Source organism: Vigna umbellata, chromosome 5 (assembly GCF_029865625.1).
Source record: "Vigna umbellata cultivar VRB3 chromosome 5, Vumbellata_1.0, whole genome shotgun sequence".
NCBI classification, from domain to species: Eukaryota; Viridiplantae; Streptophyta; class Magnoliopsida; order Fabales; family Fabaceae; genus Vigna; species Vigna umbellata.
Genome location: NC_142169.1, coordinates 32,740,632 through 32,761,581, shown reverse-complemented (window position 1 = coordinate 32,761,581; position 20,950 = coordinate 32,740,632). Strand labels below are relative to the sequence as shown.

The 20,950-nt window shown below is 36.6% G+C and overlaps 1 protein-coding gene across 1 annotated transcript in view; it reads left to right on the top strand.

Annotated features, from left to right (window-relative positions):
* Positions 1-859: 859 nt before the first annotated feature.
* The window catches only part of LOC124838957 (haloacid dehalogenase-like hydrolase family protein), a 28,743-nt gene continuing 8,652 nt past the window's right edge, over positions 860-20,950 (top strand). Inside the window, exons 1-21 of the mRNA XM_088116649.1 lie at positions 860-1,376; positions 2,595-2,695; positions 2,771-2,827; positions 2,917-3,011; positions 3,377-3,476; positions 8,795-8,853; positions 9,022-9,146; positions 9,463-9,532; positions 10,576-10,663; positions 10,789-10,864; positions 11,314-11,374; positions 11,660-11,735; positions 11,816-11,926; positions 12,027-12,122; positions 12,389-12,511; positions 14,826-15,023; positions 19,410-19,514; positions 19,614-19,678; positions 20,066-20,159; positions 20,340-20,497; positions 20,828-20,877. Of these exons, the coding sequence (XP_087972775.1) occupies positions 1,010-1,376; positions 2,595-2,695; positions 2,771-2,827; positions 2,917-3,011; positions 3,377-3,476; positions 8,795-8,853; positions 9,022-9,146; positions 9,463-9,532; positions 10,576-10,663; positions 10,789-10,864; positions 11,314-11,374; positions 11,660-11,735; positions 11,816-11,926; positions 12,027-12,122; positions 12,389-12,511; positions 14,826-15,023; positions 19,410-19,514; positions 19,614-19,678; positions 20,066-20,159; positions 20,340-20,497; positions 20,828-20,877 (2,275 nt within the window). The 5' untranslated portion in view covers positions 860-1,009. The remainder of the gene's footprint in view (positions 1,377-2,594; positions 2,696-2,770; positions 2,828-2,916; positions 3,012-3,376; positions 3,477-8,794; positions 8,854-9,021; positions 9,147-9,462; positions 9,533-10,575; positions 10,664-10,788; positions 10,865-11,313; positions 11,375-11,659; positions 11,736-11,815; positions 11,927-12,026; positions 12,123-12,388; positions 12,512-14,825; positions 15,024-19,409; positions 19,515-19,613; positions 19,679-20,065; positions 20,160-20,339; positions 20,498-20,827; positions 20,878-20,950) is intronic.

The following is a 20,950-nucleotide window of genomic DNA, read 5'->3' as shown; positions in this document are numbered from 1 at the left end:
GGATTGGCTCGTGATGTACAATCTATTTTAATAGCACTAATAAAACAATGATGAAAAATAAATTTAATATGTAAGAATTTTAAGAATGAGAATAATTGAAAACCAAAGAAAACAAATAAAACAACATCACATATAAAAATTATTTAACAAAAGGAAAACTTCATCTCATCTTTAGTTATAATGATATCAATAACCAAAAACTTGATTAAAATAAAATAATAACCCAATAACAATTACAGAAAATAATTATTTGAACATAGAATAAAGATTTGAAGGGGGAAGTCTAATGGTTCCAATTTTGCAATTGAAATTAAGAAAAGCAAAATGTTTTTTTAACGACTTTTTTATAACATTTTCACAACAGTTTATACGTGATAGTTTGTGATTGATCAGTTTCAAATATACAGACCAATAAAATACTGACACGTAATCTAATATAAAAAAGTTGTTAAAAGAATTTGTTAAAAAAATTTGTTAATATATTATAACCTTTAGTAAAACCTAAGTAGTGGTAGTTGTTTTATGCTAATGTTATTTGTAAATGCAAACAAAATCTACACAAAATTTAAAAAAATCGAATAAACAAGATAAATAATTAAAATTGATATAATTTTGAATATTAGATAATTATTTTGAATTTTTTAAAATCTGAGTTTTATATAATTAGTTGCTTCTTGAGAAAAATATTGCAATTGTTACATGTTTTTTACTGTTTAAATTTTTTGATTTGAATAATAATTTTTTAAATAAACTCTAAAAATCTTTTGAAAATAATTCGAACTAATTGAATTACTGGCCAGTCCGCAGGATGCATAAAGGGACAGAAAAATTCCTTCTTGCAAGAAACAATGAAAATGAAATATTAAAAAGAAAAGAAAGAAATGCTGTGGTGAAGAAGTGGATAAGGTACTCTGAAATTTGTCATGAGTTTTGTAATAAATTACAGATATAGATTATGGATTAAGATCCTCCCCGCCATTCACATACCGAACCACTGCACTGCTTAAGCATGGCAATGACATTTGAAACGGGTCGTTTTCACCTTTCGCGCCCAACGGCCTCAAAGCACTTGTTATTCTCGGCCATTATCAAACGACCAAAACCCGTTTCGCTTCCTTCTTCTCGGTTCTTCCATTGCCGATCGAGACGCCTCGTTTTGACGCAGAGATTCGCATCGAAAGTCTGCGCGGTGAAAGTCGAGCAGAAGAACGTCGCTACGGAATCAGGAGAGTGGGGGAAGGTTTCCGCGGTGCTCTTCGACATGGACGGCGTGCTTTGCAACAGCGAAGAGCCTTCAAGAAAAGCCGGCGTCGATTTGTTTGCCGAGATGGGCGTCGAAGTCATCGTCGACGATTTTGTGCCGTTTACGGGAACAGGTATTTCTCTAGGTTTCAGGTTTCCTTTTTCTGAACTTCACGCTTCAATCTCCTCCGTAATTTCTGAATATGTTATGCGTTTTTGGCCACTTGCCTTTGTTGCCGATAATTTATTTAGTGTGTTTGGAACGTTAATACTCTGTGGAGAAGATTGACATTGAATGTGCATTGGGAAGCGACAAACAAAATCGCTGTGGCGTGGACAAACGTCGTTGTTAATTTTATAGAGTCTCTACATAGAGCTAGACGATGAGAATGACTAAACCTTCATTCCCGGTTTGTAGTAAGTCCTTGCATAAACTTGGATACAAGGTGAGGGTTGTGTCAGGCTAACTTAGATCTTAGTTGAACTTCTACGACATGGATTAAGTTGGAGATAGTGTTAATCTAGGTGATTATCGCGAAACAACGAACTACTTGGCTCTGGTAAAGTATCGAACGAGCAAGAGTCACTGCATTGCTGCTTGGATGCATTGAAGAAGTCTTGGTTGTTTCGGGCTTATCCTATGTCACAAAGGTTTAAAATTGTGTTTGATTCGGTTAAAATGTAGTTGAAGTGTTAAGTTTTTTAAATTCAATCTGATTTCCATCCTTTTTTTTTATTAACTTAAGCAATTGATGTGCAACAATTTAATCTTTAGCAACAACTAAACCTTTTCTAAATAGGTGATTAAGAGAAATAAGTAGATTTGGGTCGGGTACATGGATCATTAGTAGTCTTAATGTTTTGTTATGAATTATGTTTCTGGTAAAATCATTGACCTCTTAATCCTTCTTAATTGTTTCACTTTACCGAAAGGTTTTTGGTGAAATAAATTAGAGAAATAAAAAGTGAATAGAAATTTTTAGTCAAGTTTGATCTAGAGGTTACTTGGTGGGATAGCACAAAACATAGGTCATCATAGCTTTAGAAGAAATCCATTTCCTATCTTAAAACTAGACAAAAGAACATAAAAAGAAAATAACAACTTTGTATAATGTCATTTTGTTTTTTAAATTTCCTGATCTTTTTAACTTCTATACTTACTGTGTAGCATGTAGCAAAGAATGTAGTCGAAATGCCTTTTTTCAAATCTACCTTACTGCACTTTTATTTTGCTTTGATCGGACGATGTTCTTTGGAAGATAGTTAAGTTCCATTTTTGTTTTGTTGAGTTGCTACTTGATTATTAAGCTTTCAAGTTATTCATTGCTTTTTTCTTTTTGTAAACATGAAAGGAGAAGCTAACTTTTTGGGAGGTGTTGCTTCTGTTAAGGGAGTTAAAGGATTTGACCCAGAAGCTGCCAAAAAAAGGTTCTTTGAAATATATTTAGATAAGGTATATATATATTTCTCTTGATGCTACTTTTTATTTCTCTACTCGATATTGCCTAATGTGTTCCATTTATCTCAGTATGCAAAACCAGATTCTGGAATTGGATTTCCGGGTGCCCTTGAACTCATTTCTCAGGTATGCATGACTAGTCATGATATTAGCATTGTTTGATTGCTTTGCTGATTCATCAAGTAACTAAGAAAGGACATGGTACCACATATCAGTGTAAAAGCAAAGGCCTTAAAGTGGCTGTTGCATCTAGTGCTGATCGTGTAAAGGTTGATGCAAATCTAGCTGCTGCTGGTTTACCATTGTCAATGTAAGCCAACACATTCTGAGTAATTTTTTAAATGTTGATGGAGACATTGACCTATAAATATTGTTGATTTACTGATAATATGCAGTACACTTTGTCATTGATATATGCAGTATAGTATAGAACTTTTTATTTTATTTCTTAAATTAGTTATAACCACATTATGGTGTTAAACCCTAATCCAAGATGAATTCTAAGTCGACTGCATACTATATGCTAAGCTGTTGAATGTTTAATTTAGACAAGGTTTAAATGACATAATTGTCATTGCATTTGAAGCCTAAGTTCATCAGCTTGACTTTAGTTTTAATTGTAGCCTACACTCTATAACTGTTATTCTTATTGTACAAATGCATTTGTTTTATTAGGTTCGATGCGATTGTCTCTGCAGATGCTTTCGAGAATTTGAAACCTGCTCCTGATATTTTCTTAGCTGCATCGAGAATATTGAATGTGCCCCCCAGTGAGGTATATGCTATTAGATTGAGCTTATTATCGAAGGCCTATGCTTTAATTTTTTTGGACGGTCGACATTCTGTATAGTGGTGTTTTTTGTTGTTGAAGATGCAATATCAACCAACAATGTGTCTTCACCTAAAATCTTAAGCTTTTGGCATACTTAGTCTACAACATGGTATCGATGCCTCTATGATCAAGTAGTCTAGAGTTTGATCTATTTTTCTCCCATTCTTCTAATAAAAAGTTAGACTTTAGCACAAAGTGAGCTGGAGGTGCATTTTGCACCTAGGGAGTACTCTCGGTTTATTAGGGGCACACGGTTCTAAGAGGAGTACTCTTGAATTGTCCCCATTTTTTTCATATCAATAATCAATAATCAATACAACTTAACAAGCATGAACCTAAAAGCATATGGTGAGGCAATTACTTAGCCTTTGTGATAGGATATAGGGTGATAGGTGATAATGGGTTTAGGATAGAAGGAAGAGAAAATGAGAGGGCAGTTAGGAGGGAAGAGTTATTTGACCGTTAGTTAGTTAGTTAGTTAGTGGGAAGGGGAAGAGAAACTTTATAAATAAGGAGTGGGTTCTGTACACGGGGGATTATTGAGTGAATTTGTTGTAAAGACAAGATTTTAGCTTGTAGAGGGAGGTTATGCTCCTAACTAGGGAGGTTATGCTCCCAACCATTCTTTGTAAAGAGAGTTCTTTTACTGTGAATAATAGGAAACCCATTCTTTCATTACTGTTTTTAGCTACTGTTAGTGTTCTTAGTAAGGTTTCAAACCCAGGAACCTAACAATTGGTCCGACCTGTCGTTTCGAGAAGCAACCAGATCATCCAGAGCGTTGCCGTATCAACAGGAGAACTGTCGGTTATCCCAAGGAGAGGGGTGCCGGATCAAGACGTTATCAAGAAACTGCCGCATATCCTTAGGAGAGGAGTGCCATAATATCCATAGGAGAGGAGTGTCAGATCTTTGGGAGAGAAGCGAGATGGAAGGTAGAGAAAATACCTTGGAGAGGAGGACCAACGAACTGAAAATGGACATGGCAGAATGCAGAAGAAATATGCAAGAAATGAAAGAAATGTTGCAAGAAATCAAGATTCACATAAAGGGCTTAGAAAGAAGTGAGAAATCTGTCATGGAAGGACAGAAAGAGGGTTCAGAAGAAGAGCTGGAGGAAGACAAGGGTGAACAAAATTGGAGAAAACGGGTAGAATTGCCCAGGTTTGAGGGGCTAGACTCGTTGGGGTGGTCTCTAAGGCAGAGAAGTTCTTTGACATTCAGAATGTCATAGAAAAGGAGAGGCTCAGGTTGGCTTACAAGTGCATGGAGGGAGGCACCATCTATTGGTTCAGGGCCTGGAAAAATAAAACCAAGAACCTTTCTTGGAAAGGGCTGAAAGAGGCATTGATATGGGGGTTCGGAGGAAGAGATAGAGGCTCTGTTTTTTAGAAGTTAGCCCAGACTACAGGAGTTACAGAAGCTGCCTCTGAGAAAGTTGTAGAAGTTTTTGCTGCAAGGGTGGATAAAGTGACAAATGTTGGTAGGGAAAATACATCAGGTGAAGATCATGATGGGAAGGTTGTGACTCTTGTTTCTCCAAGTAAAGTTGCAAAAGTTGTTGTTTTTAGTGGAGATAGAGTGGTAGGTTGTGGTGGGAATGTCAAAACAGTAAAGAAAGGGGAAGAATTGTTGAGGCCTGGGGTTAAAACAGTGGTGTCAAAGAGCAACCCAGTTGAGTTTGTTTACCGGCAAGAGAGGACCTGCTGCAAGATATCAAGAAAGGAAAGAAACACTCATGTGGAGGAGAAAATTCAAGCAATTGGGAGCAAAAAGAAGAGGATGCCATTGACAATAATGGAGCTAGGAAGGGTGAGGAGACACCAGTTTTTTCGTGGGTGAAAAGAGAAGAGTTGATCACTTAAGAAGGGATTGACACCCAAGATCAAACAACAGGGGCAACAAATGCTTCTGTAGTTCAAAACACCAAAGGATCAACAAAAGCACACCCAAACAACAAAGAAAATGTAGTCCAGCAAGACCTGGCAACAAAAATCCAAGAACCTTTCTTGGAAAAATCTGGCAACAACTCTACTAAGGATAGTTGAAGGGAACAAAAGAAGCAATCTCTGTGAGAATTGGGTAGTAGTAACACAGATGGGGAGTGTGGAAATTTTACATGAGAGTTTGCAAGTAGATGGAGCAACTGCCAAAAGTGTTACAAGAGCCGATGAAGTCAGAGTTGAGATTTTGAGGACTTCACAAAATTGGGCTAAAAGAATCCAAGAAAAGTGGAAGTCATTGGAGGAGGATTTGCCACCACCCAAGCCTCCAGACCTGAATTGGAGGGCAACATCCAGTGGGTTCCCTACATATGGTAACAGGTTGACGAAGAGGAGTCATGAGATCAAGCTTTCCGGTTCCAACCTTGAGGACAGGTTGTTCTGCAAGGGGTGTAATGATAGGATATAGGGTGATAGGTGATAATGAGTTTAGGATAGAAGGAAGAGAAAATGAGAGGGCAGTTAGGAGGGAAGAGTTACTTGACAGTTAGTTAGTTAGTTAGTGGGAAGGGGAAGAGAAACTTTATAAATAGGGGGTGGGTTCTGTACATGGGGGATTATTGAGTGAATTTGTTGTAAAGACAGGATTTTAGCCTGTAGAAGGAGGTTATGCTCCTAACCAGGGAGGTTATGCTTCCAACCATTCTTTGTAAAGAGAGTTCTTTTACTGTGAATAATAGAAAAACCCAACCTAACCGTTTTTCTATTATTCACAGTAAAAGAACTATCTTTACAAAGAATGGTTGGAAGCATAACCTCCCTGGTTAGGAGCATAATCTCCTTCTACAGGCTAAAATCCTGTCTTTACAACAAATTCACTCAATAATCCCCCATGTACAGAATCCACTCCCTATTTATAAAGTTTCTCTTCCCCTTCCCACTAACAAACTAACTGTCAAATAACTCTTCCCTCCTAACTGCCCTTTCATTTTCTCTTCCTTCTATCCTAAACCCATTATCACCTATCACCCTATATCCTATCATTACACCCCTGCAGAACAACCGATCCTCAAGGTTGGAACCGAAAAGCTTGATCTCATGGCTCCTCTTCATCAACCTGTTACCATATGTAGGGAACCCAATGGATGCTGCCCTCCAATTCAGGTCTGGAGGCTTGGGTGGTGGCAAATCCTCCTCCAATGACTTTCACTTTTCTTGGATTCTTTTAGCCCAATTTTGTGAAGTCCTCCAAATCTCAACTCTGACTTTATCGGCTCTTGTAACACTTTTGGTAGTTGCTTCATCTACTTGCAAACTCTCATGTAAAATTTCCACACTCCCCATCTATGTTACTACTGCCCAATTCTCACAGAGATTGCTTCTTTTGTTCCTTTCAACTATCCTTAGTAGAGTTGTTGCCAGATTTTTCCAAAAAAGGTTCTTGGATTTTTGTTGCCAGGTCTTGCACCCCTGGACTACATTTTCTTTGCCGTTTGGGTGTGCTTTTGTTGATCCTTTGGTGTTTTGAACTACAGAAGCATTTGTTGCCCCTGTTGTTTGATCTTGGATGTCAATCCCTTCTTAAGTGATCAACTCTTCTCTTTTCACCCACGAAAAAGCTGGTGTCTCCTCACCCTTCCTAGCTCCATTATTGTCAATGGCATCCTCATTTTTTTGCTCCCAATTGCTTGAATTTTATCCTCCACCTTAGTGTTTCTTTCCTTTCTTGATATCTTGCAACAGGTCCTCTCTTGCCGGTAAACAGACTCAACTGGGTTGCTCTTTGACATTCCCACCACAACCTACCACTCTATCTCCACTAAAAACAACAACTTTTGCAACTTTACTTGGAGAAACAAGAGTCACAACCTTCCCATCATGATCTTCACTTGATGTATTTTCCCTACCAACATTTGTCACGTTATCCACCCTTGCAGCAGAAACTTCTACAACTTTCTCAGAGGCAGCTTCTGTAACTCCTGTAGTTTGGGCTAACTTCTAAAAAACAGAGCCTCTATTTCTTCCTTCGAACCCCATATCTATTTCTTCCTTCGAACCCCATATCAATGTCTCTTTCAGCCCTTTCCAAGAAAGGTTCTTGGTTTTATTTTTCCAGGCCCTGAACCAATAGATGGTGCCTCCCTCCATGCAGCTGTAAGCCAACCTGAGCCTCTCCTTCTCTGTGACATTCTGGATGTCAAAGAACTTCTCTGCCTTAGAGATCCATCTCAACGGGTCTAGCCCCTCAAACCTGGGCAATTCTTCCTGCTTCCTCCAATTTTGTTCACCCCTGTCTTCCTCCAGCTCTTCTTCTAAACCTTCTTTCTGTCCTTTCATGATAGATTTCTCACTTCTTTCTAAGCCCTATATGTGAATCTTGATTTTTTGCAGCATTTCTCTCGTTTCTTGCATATTTCTTCTCCATTCTTGCATATTGCTTCTCCATTCTGCCATGCTGATTTTTAGTTCGCTGGTCCTCCTCTCCAAGGTATCGTCTCTTCCTTCCATCACCCTTCTCTCCCAAAGATCCAACACTCCTCTCCTAAGGATATCCGGCAGTTCTCCTGATGATCCGACCGCTTCTTGAAACGGTAGGTCGAACCAATTTGTTAGGTTCCTGGGTTTGAAACCTAACTAAGAACACTAACAATAGGTAAAAACAGTAATGAAAGAATGAGTTCTTCTATTATTCATAGTAAAAGAACTCTCTTTACAAAGAATGGTTGGGAGCATAACATCCCTGGTTAGGAGCATAACCTCTCTCTACAGGCTAAAATCCTGTCTTTACAACAAATTCACTCAATAATCCCCTGTACAGAACCCACTCCCTATTCATAAAGTTTGTCTTCCCCTTCCCATTAACTAACTAAGTAACTAACTAACTAACTAACTGTCAAATAACTCTTCTTTCCTAAGTGCCCTCTCATTTTCTCTTCCTTCTATCCTAAACCCATTATAACCTATCACCCTATATCCTATCAAAAACCCATTCTTTCATTACTGTTTTTACCTACTGTTAGTGTTCTTAGTTAGGTTTCAAACCTAGGAACCTAACACTTTGGCTAATAAACTTATTGAATGTTTACTTCTAGGCAGAAAGTTTCTCTTGAAATTCTTTCATGATAGCTTAAAACTGTTTCTGCAATAAGAGGCATCTGCAGTTACTAAGTGTGTCTTTAAGTGTACTGTGTCTCTTATTATGATTATCAACATCTATTTAATTTTAATGCACAACTTAGACATTGAATTTGATATCCTGTGTAAAATGATGGTTGTATTTTCTCTTAAACATAATTAATAAGTAATATGTATTCCCAGTGTATTGTTATAGAAGATGCGCTAGCTGGAGTGCAGGCTGCCAAAGCTGCGCAAATGAGGTAAGCATTGACCTTTGTATTTCCTGTGTTAAAAGAAAAAGATAACTAATGGTTGCTTGAACTTACCAACCCAAACCAATTTCTAGACTCCAAAACCACTATATCGTATGTTTACATATTTAAAATGTAGACAAAAAATATTTACATAATTTGTTTCATTGTTTGTAGATGCATAGCTGTAAGGACCTCAATATCAGATGCAGTTTTAGAATCTGCAGAGCCATCATTTATCCGGGATGACATAGGAAGTGTTTCACTTGAGGATATTCTCTTTGGTGGCACTGTTGGATATAGTATGTAGTTTTGGGTGTTTGTTGTAAATCTATCATTTTCCTCTAAATATTATTTTTGGCATTGATGTAGAATGGATAGCCACATTTGGTCCATAATTTAAGAACTCTGAGCTATGAGTACTCCATGTATTGCAAATTGTTCTCATTTATTGCAAAACTTTCACTTTAATACTTGGTTGATTTTGGTCAAGTTGTTTGTTCAATTAAAGTAAACTTTTTAGTTAAGATAATTATTTTTCTGACAATTATTTTTGAGTAGTGCACAAAAGTGTAGGTTTTATATTGCAAGGGGTCTTATCTAGACATGCCATTGCAGATGAGAGGATGCAGGGCTCTGAAACTCTAAATAATTTTGCAGAGTCTTCATCTACTGTGCTTGATGGAGGGTAAGACAGTTTCATGCTGGAACCCTTTTTTTCCTTTTCATTCTCCTGAATTCTGAAGATTTTTTTTCCAAAAGTAAGTTCCTAAGGTATTTAGTCTTAGCATCATGTGAATTACTTTTAATCAGTTTTCATGGTGGGATAGATAACAATCCTCTGTAGAGAATAAAAAACGTAGGTTGTAGTTCAATACTAATTCTATTAACCTTTTTTGAGGGTTTATATTTTTCTGGTCTTCAATTTGTTGTGTGTGCGTTTGATACACACTAATATAATTAGAAAGAGAACAAAAGTTAGAAGATAACTTTTTTAATCCTGTGCACTCTTTGATAGACAATGAATAAGACAACCAAAATAATTTCAAATTTACACTTTTAATATTAATTATAAAATTCATATTATTATTAATACTTATGAAATATATATCATTATACTTTAATATATATTGTATTTATCATACACACACATTATATTTATGTATTTATATGTGTGTTTGTGACAATAAACATTGATGTAAGCACGAAGAGGCAGGCAGGAGATAGAATCACAATGGTATCTATGTTGAAGCTTGAGAGTTATTAAAATTGTGGGGACTTAAGAATGGGGATGGAGAGAAAAGAGAGAGATGGGGATATTTTTTTCTTTTGAAGATTTTGTACTTGGGGCAAAAGTTTTGTCTTTAAGTGGAATTGGCTTTTAATACATATTTTCCTATTTCAAAAAGAAAATATGAAAATTAAAAGTCTAATGACCACCATTTGTGAGAGTTGAAATAAGTTGCCTCTTAACAGTAGCGGGATGTAGAATAGTTCCGTTTGCATTTGTTCACAATGTAAAGAATTGAATGATTCATCAACTAACCAGTGGGGATTCCCATAATTGGATTTCTGATGTTATGATGGTTTGGTGTCGTTCTCCTATATTATGAACAATGGCTTTTTTGATGACCATGAAACTCTTTATTGATGTGGCATTTTTGCCCTTGCAACAAGCAATGCTTCTTGGTGATTTACTATTATGAGGGTGCAGAAATAATTTATGGGCAGGTTGCAGGGTTCTCGGCGAGATATACTGAGATATGGAAGTCTGGGCATTGCTATCTCTTGCCTTATCTTCACCTTAAATAACTGGAAGGTACATTGTTGTTGCACAAAATTTGCCTCATCTTTGGTTGAATCTTAACTCTTCAATTCAATCTTTTGGAGGGACAACTAATTTGCAAGTCAATCACGTGTAACTAGCTAATCGCAATACTGCAGGCAATGCAATATGCTTCTCCAAAAGCTGTTTGGAATCAGTTGTTTGGTGTTGCCCTGCCACCCTTGGAGCAGAAAGGTGAATTTATCACTTTATCTATTTTCCTATCTCATGTCTTGTGTTGATAATATGTATGAATATGAATATAAAGGGTTACTGAATTTAAGACTGTATCTTAGGTAAGGATAAACACCTCATTTCTGCTTTAGGTGCCAAATCAAATTTTGGACCATAAAGTGCTTGAAGCTTCATGGTCATGTCAAAGAATCTTAGTAAACGGGTTGGAGCACTCCAAGTGTCCAATTATATATATAATACATAATACTTTGCTGATAAAAAAAAGAAAGAAACAATCAGCCTGAGAACTTAAGCTGCTACATGTTAGATAGGACAGATGAAACCTTTTTATCTGACTTTAGTAGTTAAATCTCCGGCAAAGTGTGCTGGTATTGACTATAGCCTTTTTTTCTTGAGTTATACTAAAAGTTGTAGTATAATCCATAAAATTGTTGCTTTTTTGTTCTCAGATAACTCAAGATATGATAGGATCCAGCAATTTGTGAACTACATTTCTGATCAGGAAAGCAGGTAATTAGTGTTTGGATGAATTTATATATAAACATTTTCTGATGATTTTAACCCTATGCTTATTTTATTAGTATATATAGTTGTTTTCTCAATATTGTCCAATATTTAGCTTGAAAGAAATATTTTCTATTGTGAGTTATTTTATGTGTTTAGAATTGTGAACGTTACCTCCTCCTTTGGAGAAAAAAAATTGATTGAAGATTGAAGCTTTGTACATCCATGAGCTACTGTAGAATTTGTAATTGTTATTAATACACTATGATCAATTTCTTTTCACAATTCAAGGGGAAATGCCCAGATAGTTCCAGAATTTCCATCTAAACTTGATTGGCTGAATACAGCTCCACTTCAGTTTCGCAGGGTACTCTTATTAAGTTTGAATTATAATCTGATGAAACTATCTGACGTGCTTCATTAGATTCTGATTCTAACTTTTGGCAGGATCTGAAAGGAAAAATTGTTTTGCTGGATTTCTGGACTTATTGTTGTATAAACTGTATGCATGTGTTGCCAGACTTAGATGCTTTGGAGAAAAAATACAAAGATATGCCGGTAATTTCTTAAATTTTCAAGATTTTCTTTGTTGTCCTGCATTTCTATTTGAAAAGTCATTTACTTGTCCAGTTAATGTTTGATTTCGTGCTTTGTTCAGTTTGTTGTCGTGGGTGTTCATTCTGCAAAGTTTGATAACGAAAAAGATTCTGAGGCTATTCGCAATGCAGTTTTACGCTATGGAATTTCTCACCCGGTAAATTTGAATTTCAAATTCAATTAATATATCAAAGTATTTACTTTTCTTTTTTTCTGAAAAATTGAACATTGGTCAGATGTTTATCGCCAGATGATCAGTTTATGAAAAACCAATGTTTTGGTTTGAGAGTTTATTCTGCTGTCATTTTGTTTATCAATATTCTTTGCTTTTGATATTTAATTTTGTTAATATTTTAGGGCTCTTGAACTTTTTCTTAATAAAGTGTGATCCACCAAATCTTATTATTTGTTTCCTTCTTTTAGGTTGTCAATGACGGAGACATGTTTCTTTGGAGGAACTTGGGTATAAGTTCATGGCCAACATTTGCTATAGTTGGCCCTGATGGTAAGCTTCTTGCACAACTAGCAGGAGAGGGTCACAGGAAGGTACTGATAATGATCTTTAGTCTCCTCTCCATGTATTTTATTTTATATTTTATTGTGATATTTTTAAATAATGGAAGATAATTCTAGGATTATAGACATCTCATTATGTGCACAGTATCACTTTTTTGTTGCTGTTACTAGTTTGTGTAATACCATAACCATGACTCTGAGTATTATAGATGTTGGAAGTCCTACATCGACTAAAGATAAGACCAATTTAAAGTATATAAGTGGGTGCAGACCTCACCTTACAAGCCGGTTTTGTGGGGTTGAGTTAGGCTTAAAGTCCACTTCTTAACATGGTATCAGAGCTATGGTTAGAGCTTATCATAACGATATTTGTTGTTTATTGGGCGTATTGTTCCACCTGCTATCGGGCCGCTATTGGACCACCCATTAATGTCTAATCTCACGCTCAAGATGTATATATCTCGGCGTGAGGGGGGTTGTGTTGGAAGTCTCACATCGACTAGAGATAAGGCCAATTTAAAGTATATAAGTGGGTGCAGACCTCACCTTACAAGCTAGTTTTGTGGAGTTGAGTTAGGCTTAAAGTCCACTTCTTAACAATAGATTTAGTATTGTTGAAAAGAAAATTGCGACTCTACTAGATATCTGTGTGAAAAACATTTATATTCATATTTGTCCTACTAATGAGCTGTGTGCATGGGTCTATCCAATGGATTGATGATTTTGGACTCATGCACCCATCTAATTAACAGACGGTAAGATTATCTGTTGAACAAAAGGTCTTGTATAGGAGCCTGTAACTATCTATTGCAAAGCCATAAAGAGCTTTTGTAGTTGAGTAATTTTATAAACAGCAAAATGAAGCAGTCTTTTTGGCAGGCATGAAAAGTTTGTGGGCTGGAGAAGTAAGAAGCAGAATTAAGATTTATTAGGCCTTAATTATTTGTTTGTGTAATAGCTGTGTCAAGGCTGTGATTTAGGTAGTTATGGAACTGAATATTTCCTTCCTTCAACTTCAGAAAAATAAGGATCTGAATTATTATTTTTGTATTTTATTGTCTCTATGCAGTTATTTAGAAAGTGTTTGACTCAACTTGTTTATTTTACATTTTTCCTAGAAAGTAGAAGCCTAGCCTAATACATTTAGAGAAAAGCACTTAAAAAGTTAAGAAATGTATTTTTATTGAAAAAAGAGGGGAAATTAGTTTTTTTTTTAAATAAACCCGTTGAAATAGCTTTTTAAGAACAATCTGCACATGTAGTCTCCCTTATACTGATTCACGGATGCCATTTAACTAACTTCGTTTGGAACTGTGAGAGCCATGATGTTGTAGTATGCACATGTATGGCTGTCCAGTGAACTTATGTGTCTCAATTGTATATGAGAATCCCATGTATGATATACACAGGCTATTGAATAATTTAAGTCATAGGTCATTTCTACTTTTTTTGTATATTGTGTCATCACTATGATAATTTAGTCAGAACCTCCCATTCAACTAAAAGTTAAATACTTATGTCAGCTCATCCATATGAAACTTTAAGAAAGAAAATTTTGGCTAAATCCAAGTGCAACTTTAACCCCAACAAGGAGGAGTAAAAAGAAGATTCAAATTGGGGTTGAGAATGGATTGGATGATAGCTCTGAATTTGAGTTTGAAAAATTACTTAACTTTTGACAAGAGTTTCTTAAAAGGGGAAGAGGAGGGAAATGCCCCATTGGATAATATTGAAGACAATTATGTTAGGATTGAAGAAGAGTCGCACCCACAGAAATTTAAGACTTTTATTTTATGGTTTGTTGTTATTTTAAGTTTTGAACTTGAAATTTGTGGTGTTTTTGATTTGATGTTATTGTTATTTGAACTTCTAGACATAATATTATTATTAGTTATGGATGTCTCTTTTATTACTTTTGCATTACCAGTATATTTATGTATTTTTTTAAATTATGCATATGCATATATTGTATTTCTTTTGATCGCAATGTTGTATTCCAAGTAACATTATTTTAAACCGAACTGAAACTTCCTTTTAAACCAGCCCCTGAAGGAAGATTGAACGTGATATCTGATGGGAGTGACACTTTTAAGCACCCGTGCTTTAAGAGTATTAGCCCATTTAGATTGAGCGTCAATCAACTCCCAACCTTGCCTAAGCATGCAGGATTAATTTATAATATGCCTAATGTTTTTTTTTTTTTAATGATTTGTATTGCTATTGCCATTGATTTGTTTTTCTTAATAATGCCCAATTACATTTATTGATACATGTAGTTACAGCTATTATTTTTCTTACAATATGGTTATTAAAACAAGTGTTGCATTATTCCTGTTTTGAAAAGGATCTAGATGATTTTGTGGAGGCTGCCCTTCTATATTATGGAAAGCAGAACATGCTGGACAATACGCCAATTTCCTTGAATTTGGAGAAAGATAATGATCCACGCCTGTTGACTTCTCCATTAAAGTTTCCAGGAAAGCTAGCAGTTGATGTCCTTAATAACAGGCTTTTTATTTCTGACAGCAACCATAATCGTATAGTGAGTCCTCTATGACTACCTATCCCCAACTCCCCTCTTCATGACCACTTGTGTATAATTTTAGTGACGAGTCAGTAGATTTACTTCTCATACAAACTATTTTGCTGCCAATATTTTAACACCACATGATATGGATGGTAATTGCCTAGTTTCTAGACACTCCTTGCTGTGGTCAATTCCGAAGTTTCGTTAAGAAGTTGCAAAAAATATCTTATAGAACCTTTGAAATCTTTCTCATATATAAGATGAGTCATGACTATCTTTTGCAGACACCACATACATTGCTCAAGAATTACAAAAGATGTCCATTCCTCTTAGTGTATATTGGAACTTGACTCTCGAACCCCGCTATTTAACACACAATATTATTGTTCAAATTCAATTATAAAGAATTAAACATGAAGGTGAATAATATGACTTGGATATCCTAATCGAACTAAGTATATGAAATTCTAATGACCAAACTACTAAACCTAACATTCCCATAATATTAATAATGAAAATGCGATCCTAAGTAATACAAATTAAACTTTGAATCCCAAATTAGCATACTTTATTCTGAGTTCTGTCAATTGTCTCTAATAGCTTCTCTTTCTAATTATGTGATACAGACCCAAACCTTATTGGGCTCAATGAGCCCTTGATCCTAGAAAAAAAGATCAAGCACAGGTGGGACAGAGTATGAGAGGAAAAAGACTAGGAAGGGTGACGTGGCATAGTAGGGAGGAATAGGTTGGTTAGAAGAGAGAGAGAAAGGGGTGTGGTTGTTTTAAAAAAGAATCAGGAAGGAAATGTTGGGGGGACGGTTAGTTGTTTTTCAGTAGAGAGGGAGCCATTCTTGGTTTCTCTTAGGAGCTTGGCTCTGGGCAGTGAGATATTCATATCTTACTGATTTTCTTGTGTGCAGAAAATAAAAATCATCCATATTCCATTTGAGTCTTCATTCAATCTTTTTCTATTCTTTAAAAAACCTTATCATTGGTCCAACCTGCCGGATACTAGCCAACAATGCCACCGAAGAAGAACATTACCCAAGGGGAACCAGTAGCTAAGGAGAATGATGAGACGAAGGTAGGGTTTGTTGCGGGAGAGGTGACCAAGCTTAAGGCAGTTGTTGAGGAGCTAGTTGCGCAATCGTTGCAAAACCAAACCCCTTTGGAGAATGTTCATAAGGACACCGCGGAGCAGATCGCAATATTACGTAAGGAAGCAGTGGAGAATCAATCAAAGTTGCTCAACCTAATGTCAGAGTTTACAAAGGGTAGAGAGGAGGAGGATGAAGGACAGGGGTCTGTGGAACACAAGAAAACGAATTCGGTAAAGGTTATACCGAGGGTGTTTCCGAGTATAAAACCGCTTGACGAAGATGATCTGTTGGAGTTTCGCCAATCAATGAAGAAAATCGAGTTGCCGTCATTCCATGGGGAAGATCCCGCAGGGTGGATTGCTAGGGCGGAGGTTTTTTTAATGTCTAAGAGACACGAGAAGCCGTTCGTGTAAACCTTGCCCATCTATGTATGGAAGGAAGCACCATACATTTTTTTCAGCCTATGTTGAATGAATATGAAGAGTTAACATGGGAAGATTTAAAGAGAGAGATGCTGGAGAGATATGGAGGAACGAGGGAAGGAAGTGTTTTTGATCAATTGGTTTCTCTAAAACAAACAGGAAGTGTGGAGGATTATATTAGAAGTTTTGAATATTTGATTACCCAAGTAGTAGCTGGGAAGAACATTTGCAATTACTGGAAAGGGTGTTAGGAGTGTTGAGAAATAACCAATTATTTGCAAACAAGGAAAAATGCATGTTTGGGTAGGAAAGTGTGGAATATTTGGGGCACATTATCTCAATAAAAGGAGTTGCGGTTGACCCGGCCAAGATTAGCAGCATGATGGAGTGGCCTACCCCTAAGAATGTGAAGGAGGTTCGTGGTTTTTTGGGTCTTACAGGCTATTACCATAAATTCATTAAGGATTATGGTAAAGTAGCAAAACCCCTCACAAAGTTAACAAAAAAAGATGGTTTTGGTTGGAATGGGAAGGCTCAAGAAGCCTTTGAAGAACTTAAACGAAGGATCACCACAGCACCGGTATTGCAACTTCCAAACTTCGATGAGGAATTTTTCCTAGAGTGTGATGCATAAGGAACAGGAATTGGGGCTATCTTGATGCAAGGAAAGAGGCCAATAGCGTATTATAGCAAGGCTTTGAGCCCTCGTAATTTGACTAAATCAGCCTATGAGAGAGAACTGATGGCAGTAGCTTTGGCAATATAGCATTGGAGACCTTATCTTTTGGGTCGAAAATTTACTGTTTTCTTTGATCAGAAGAGTTTGAAATAGTTAATGCAGCAACGTATAACTACTGGGGCTCAGCAAAACTGGTTGGCAAAGTTGTTAGGCTATAATTTTGAGATTGTTTACAAACCTAGTAAGGAGAATCAAGGGGCTGATGCGTTGTCTTGCAGCAGAGAAGAGGTGGAAATAAACAGTATGGTGTATTTTCCAATCTGGTTAGATTGGCAAGAACTCAATGCCGAAGTGCATGAAGATGATAAATTAAAGAAGATAATTGAAGAGGTGAAGGCTGGACAGGGTGGGCATGTTCACGTGGGTTACGAATACAAGAAGGGAGTATTATACTATAAAAATCACCTTATTGTTCCGGAAAAATCAGCTTGGATTCCTAAGTTCTTGGAAGAATTTCATGCGACTCCCCAAGGTGGTCATTCAGGCTTCTATCGTACATATAGGAGAATAGCTGCCAACTTGTATTGGAAAGGGATGAAAAAGGATGTCCAACAGTTTGTCCAGGCTTGTGACACATGTCAGCGGCAAAAATACATTACAACAGCTCTTGGTGGTTTATTACAACCACTACCAATTCCAAAAAGGATTTGGGAGGATCTAAGTATTGACTTCACTACGGGACTGCCAAGATCTAGAGGGTTCGAAGCCATATTGGTGGTTGTTGATCGTTTATCAAATTACTGCCTTTTTGTGGCCCTTAAACATCCTTATACTGCAAAGGTTCTGGTTGAAATATTTGTTAAGGAGGTAGTAAGGCTTCATGGGATTCCAAATTCTGTGGTGAGTGATAGGGATCCAGTATTCATGAGTTTGTTTTGGAAAGAGTTTTTTAAGATGCATGGCACAAAATTACGAATGAGTACAGCTTATCATCCACAATCGGATGGATAAACGGAGGTAACAAACAAGTGTTTGGAGACTTATCTAAGGTGTTTTATCACCGATCAACCCAAAACGTGGGTGCTTTGGATGCCTTGGGCAGAGTTTTGGTTTAACACCACTTATCATGAATCTATAGGAATGACTCCTTTTGAAGCTGTATATGAGAGACCACCCCCCAAGATTGTGCAAGTGGTGCAAGGAGAAGTGAGAGATGAAGTTGTCCAAAAGGATCTTTTGGAGAGGGATGAGGTGTTAAGACAACTAAAATCCCATTCGCTTCGTGCTCAGGACAGGATGAGGACTCAAGCCAATAAGCACCGAAAGGAAAGGCATTTTGATGTGGGTGATCTTGTGTTTTTAAAATTGAAACTGAATAGGCAGCAGTCTTTCATGAACAAAGTCAACCCAAAATTAAGTGCTAGATATTATGGCCCTTTTGAGATTGTGGAGAAAATTGGGGAAGTGGCATATCGGCTGAAATTGCCACCAAATTCAAGAATTCATCCTGTCTTTCACGTATCATTATTAAAGAGAGTTGTGGGTAAGTATAAGGTTGAGGAAGATCTTCCTACTGGCCTGGAGGATGATAGAGCAGAATTATTAACTCCTGAAGGGATCTTGGCTACTCGGGAAAACACAAAGAAGGGGAAAATTAAGAAGCAAGTGCTGGTGCAGTGGAAGGGGCAAAATGTTGATGAAGCTACGTGAGAAGATTAAGTGATCATTAGAAGTCAGTTTCCAGAATTTAGCCTTGAGGACAAGGCTCTATTTCAAGAAAGGGGTATTGATACAAACCCAAACCTTATTGGGCTCAATGAGCCCTTGATCCAAGAAGAAAAGGTCAAGCACAGGTGGGGCAGATTATATGAGAGGAAAAAGACTAGGAAGGGTGACGTGGCATAGTAGGGAGGAATAGGTTGGTTAGAAGAGAGAGAGAAAGGGGTGTGGTTGTTTTAAAAAAGAATCAAGAAGGAAATGTTGGGGGGACGGTTAGTTGTTTTTCAGTAGAGAGGGAGCCATTCTTGGTTTCTCTTAGGAGCTTGGCTCTGGACAGTGAGATATTCATATCTTACTGATTTTCTTGTCTGCAGAAAATAAAAATCATCCATATTCCATTTGAGTCTTCATTCAATCTTTTTCTGTTCTTTAAAAAACCTTATCATTATGCAAGTCATGTGGTCATGTTTCTTACTCAGGTGGTTACTGACCTTGATGGGAATTTTATTGTACAAATCGGGAGCAGTGGGGAGGAAGGTTTGAACGATGGTTCTTTTGATGATGCTACTTTTAACCGACCTCAGGTACAAAATAAAGAAGCATACTTTGAGCTTCTAGAGTATTTAATTCTTGCTTAATTGTAGTATTTCATCAATATAGGTTAAATGTTTTTTTCCCTCTAGGGCCTTGCTTATAATGCAAAGAAAAACATCCTTTATGTTGCAGACACTGAAAACCATGCTCTGAGGTATGTGATAGCTTCAAAAAATCAATAGCCTTATTTTCATATTTATGACATATGTGACAGTGTCTGGTCATCACTTTAGGGTAATTTAATATTAGAAAACAGCTGAAAACTGCTGAATGACTCTTGCATATATGACTATATGCCATGCCTGCTTCATAATATCAAGACTGATCCACTCATAATTTCATTCTTAGAATGTTTAAGAAAATATTTCTTTGATTTGATAAAGTACTTTGGTGCTGTATTCATATTAAATGCGAGTCAAACTGTTGTAAGTTCAATGGGTCAATTTATTGATTAAAAAAATACAATAATGACTTTCTGTTCTATATTGTCAATTAAATAGTTTAGTGTTGTCGGGTCTAACATTTGTTTTTGTTTTAAAAGGGAAATTGATTTTGTTAATGAGAAAGTACGGACCCTTGCTGGAAATGGGACCAAGGGCTCTGATTATGTTGGAGGTGGAAAAGGAGGCACACAGGTAACGTAATTGTTTAGTATTGAGGATGAGTGGCAAAGATATATAGCTAAGAATCCAAGATGAACCACAAAGTTAGACTCCTTATTGTTGTTTTTAATTATCGTCTTTTCATTAAATGTGATTCTGATAGACTCCTTAATTGATCACAAATTTAAACTCTTCCATTTCCCTCTTTTCCAGCTTCTCAATTCCCCTTGGGATGTCTGCTTTCATCCATTCGAAGAAACAATTTATATTGCCATGGCTGGCCAACATCAGATTTGGGAGCACAATTTATTAGAGGCAACTTCCAGAGCATTTAGTGGTGATGGCTATGAAAGAAACTTAAATGGATCAAGGTATCACATCAAATAAGGGTACCCCCTTCTTGATGCCAGTAGTAATTTCAGTTCTTCCTCTGTGGATTCTATTGTTGTAACATTTGAAATTCGAATACCATGACGTTCAGAATGTTGCTATTTCACAGTCACTGCATATTTTTGTGCTATATTAATACTTACGGTGTTTATAAAAAATCTTTTTACCTCCCTCATGTGTAGTCTTAAGTTGCTATTTCACAATTTATTGATTCAACATTTTTCAGTTTACTCCATGTTTTGTGGTGACTTTTCATCTCTGAGAAAACTTCTGATCATTGCTTGCTTACACTCATGTTTTGACTGATGTAGTTCTACAAACACGTCATTTGCACAACCTTCTGGTCTTTCGTTGTCTCAAGGTAACCTGTGGCAACAATTTAATTGAACTCGGTCTAACATTAATGTCATTCATAATAATAAATGTTTCAATTG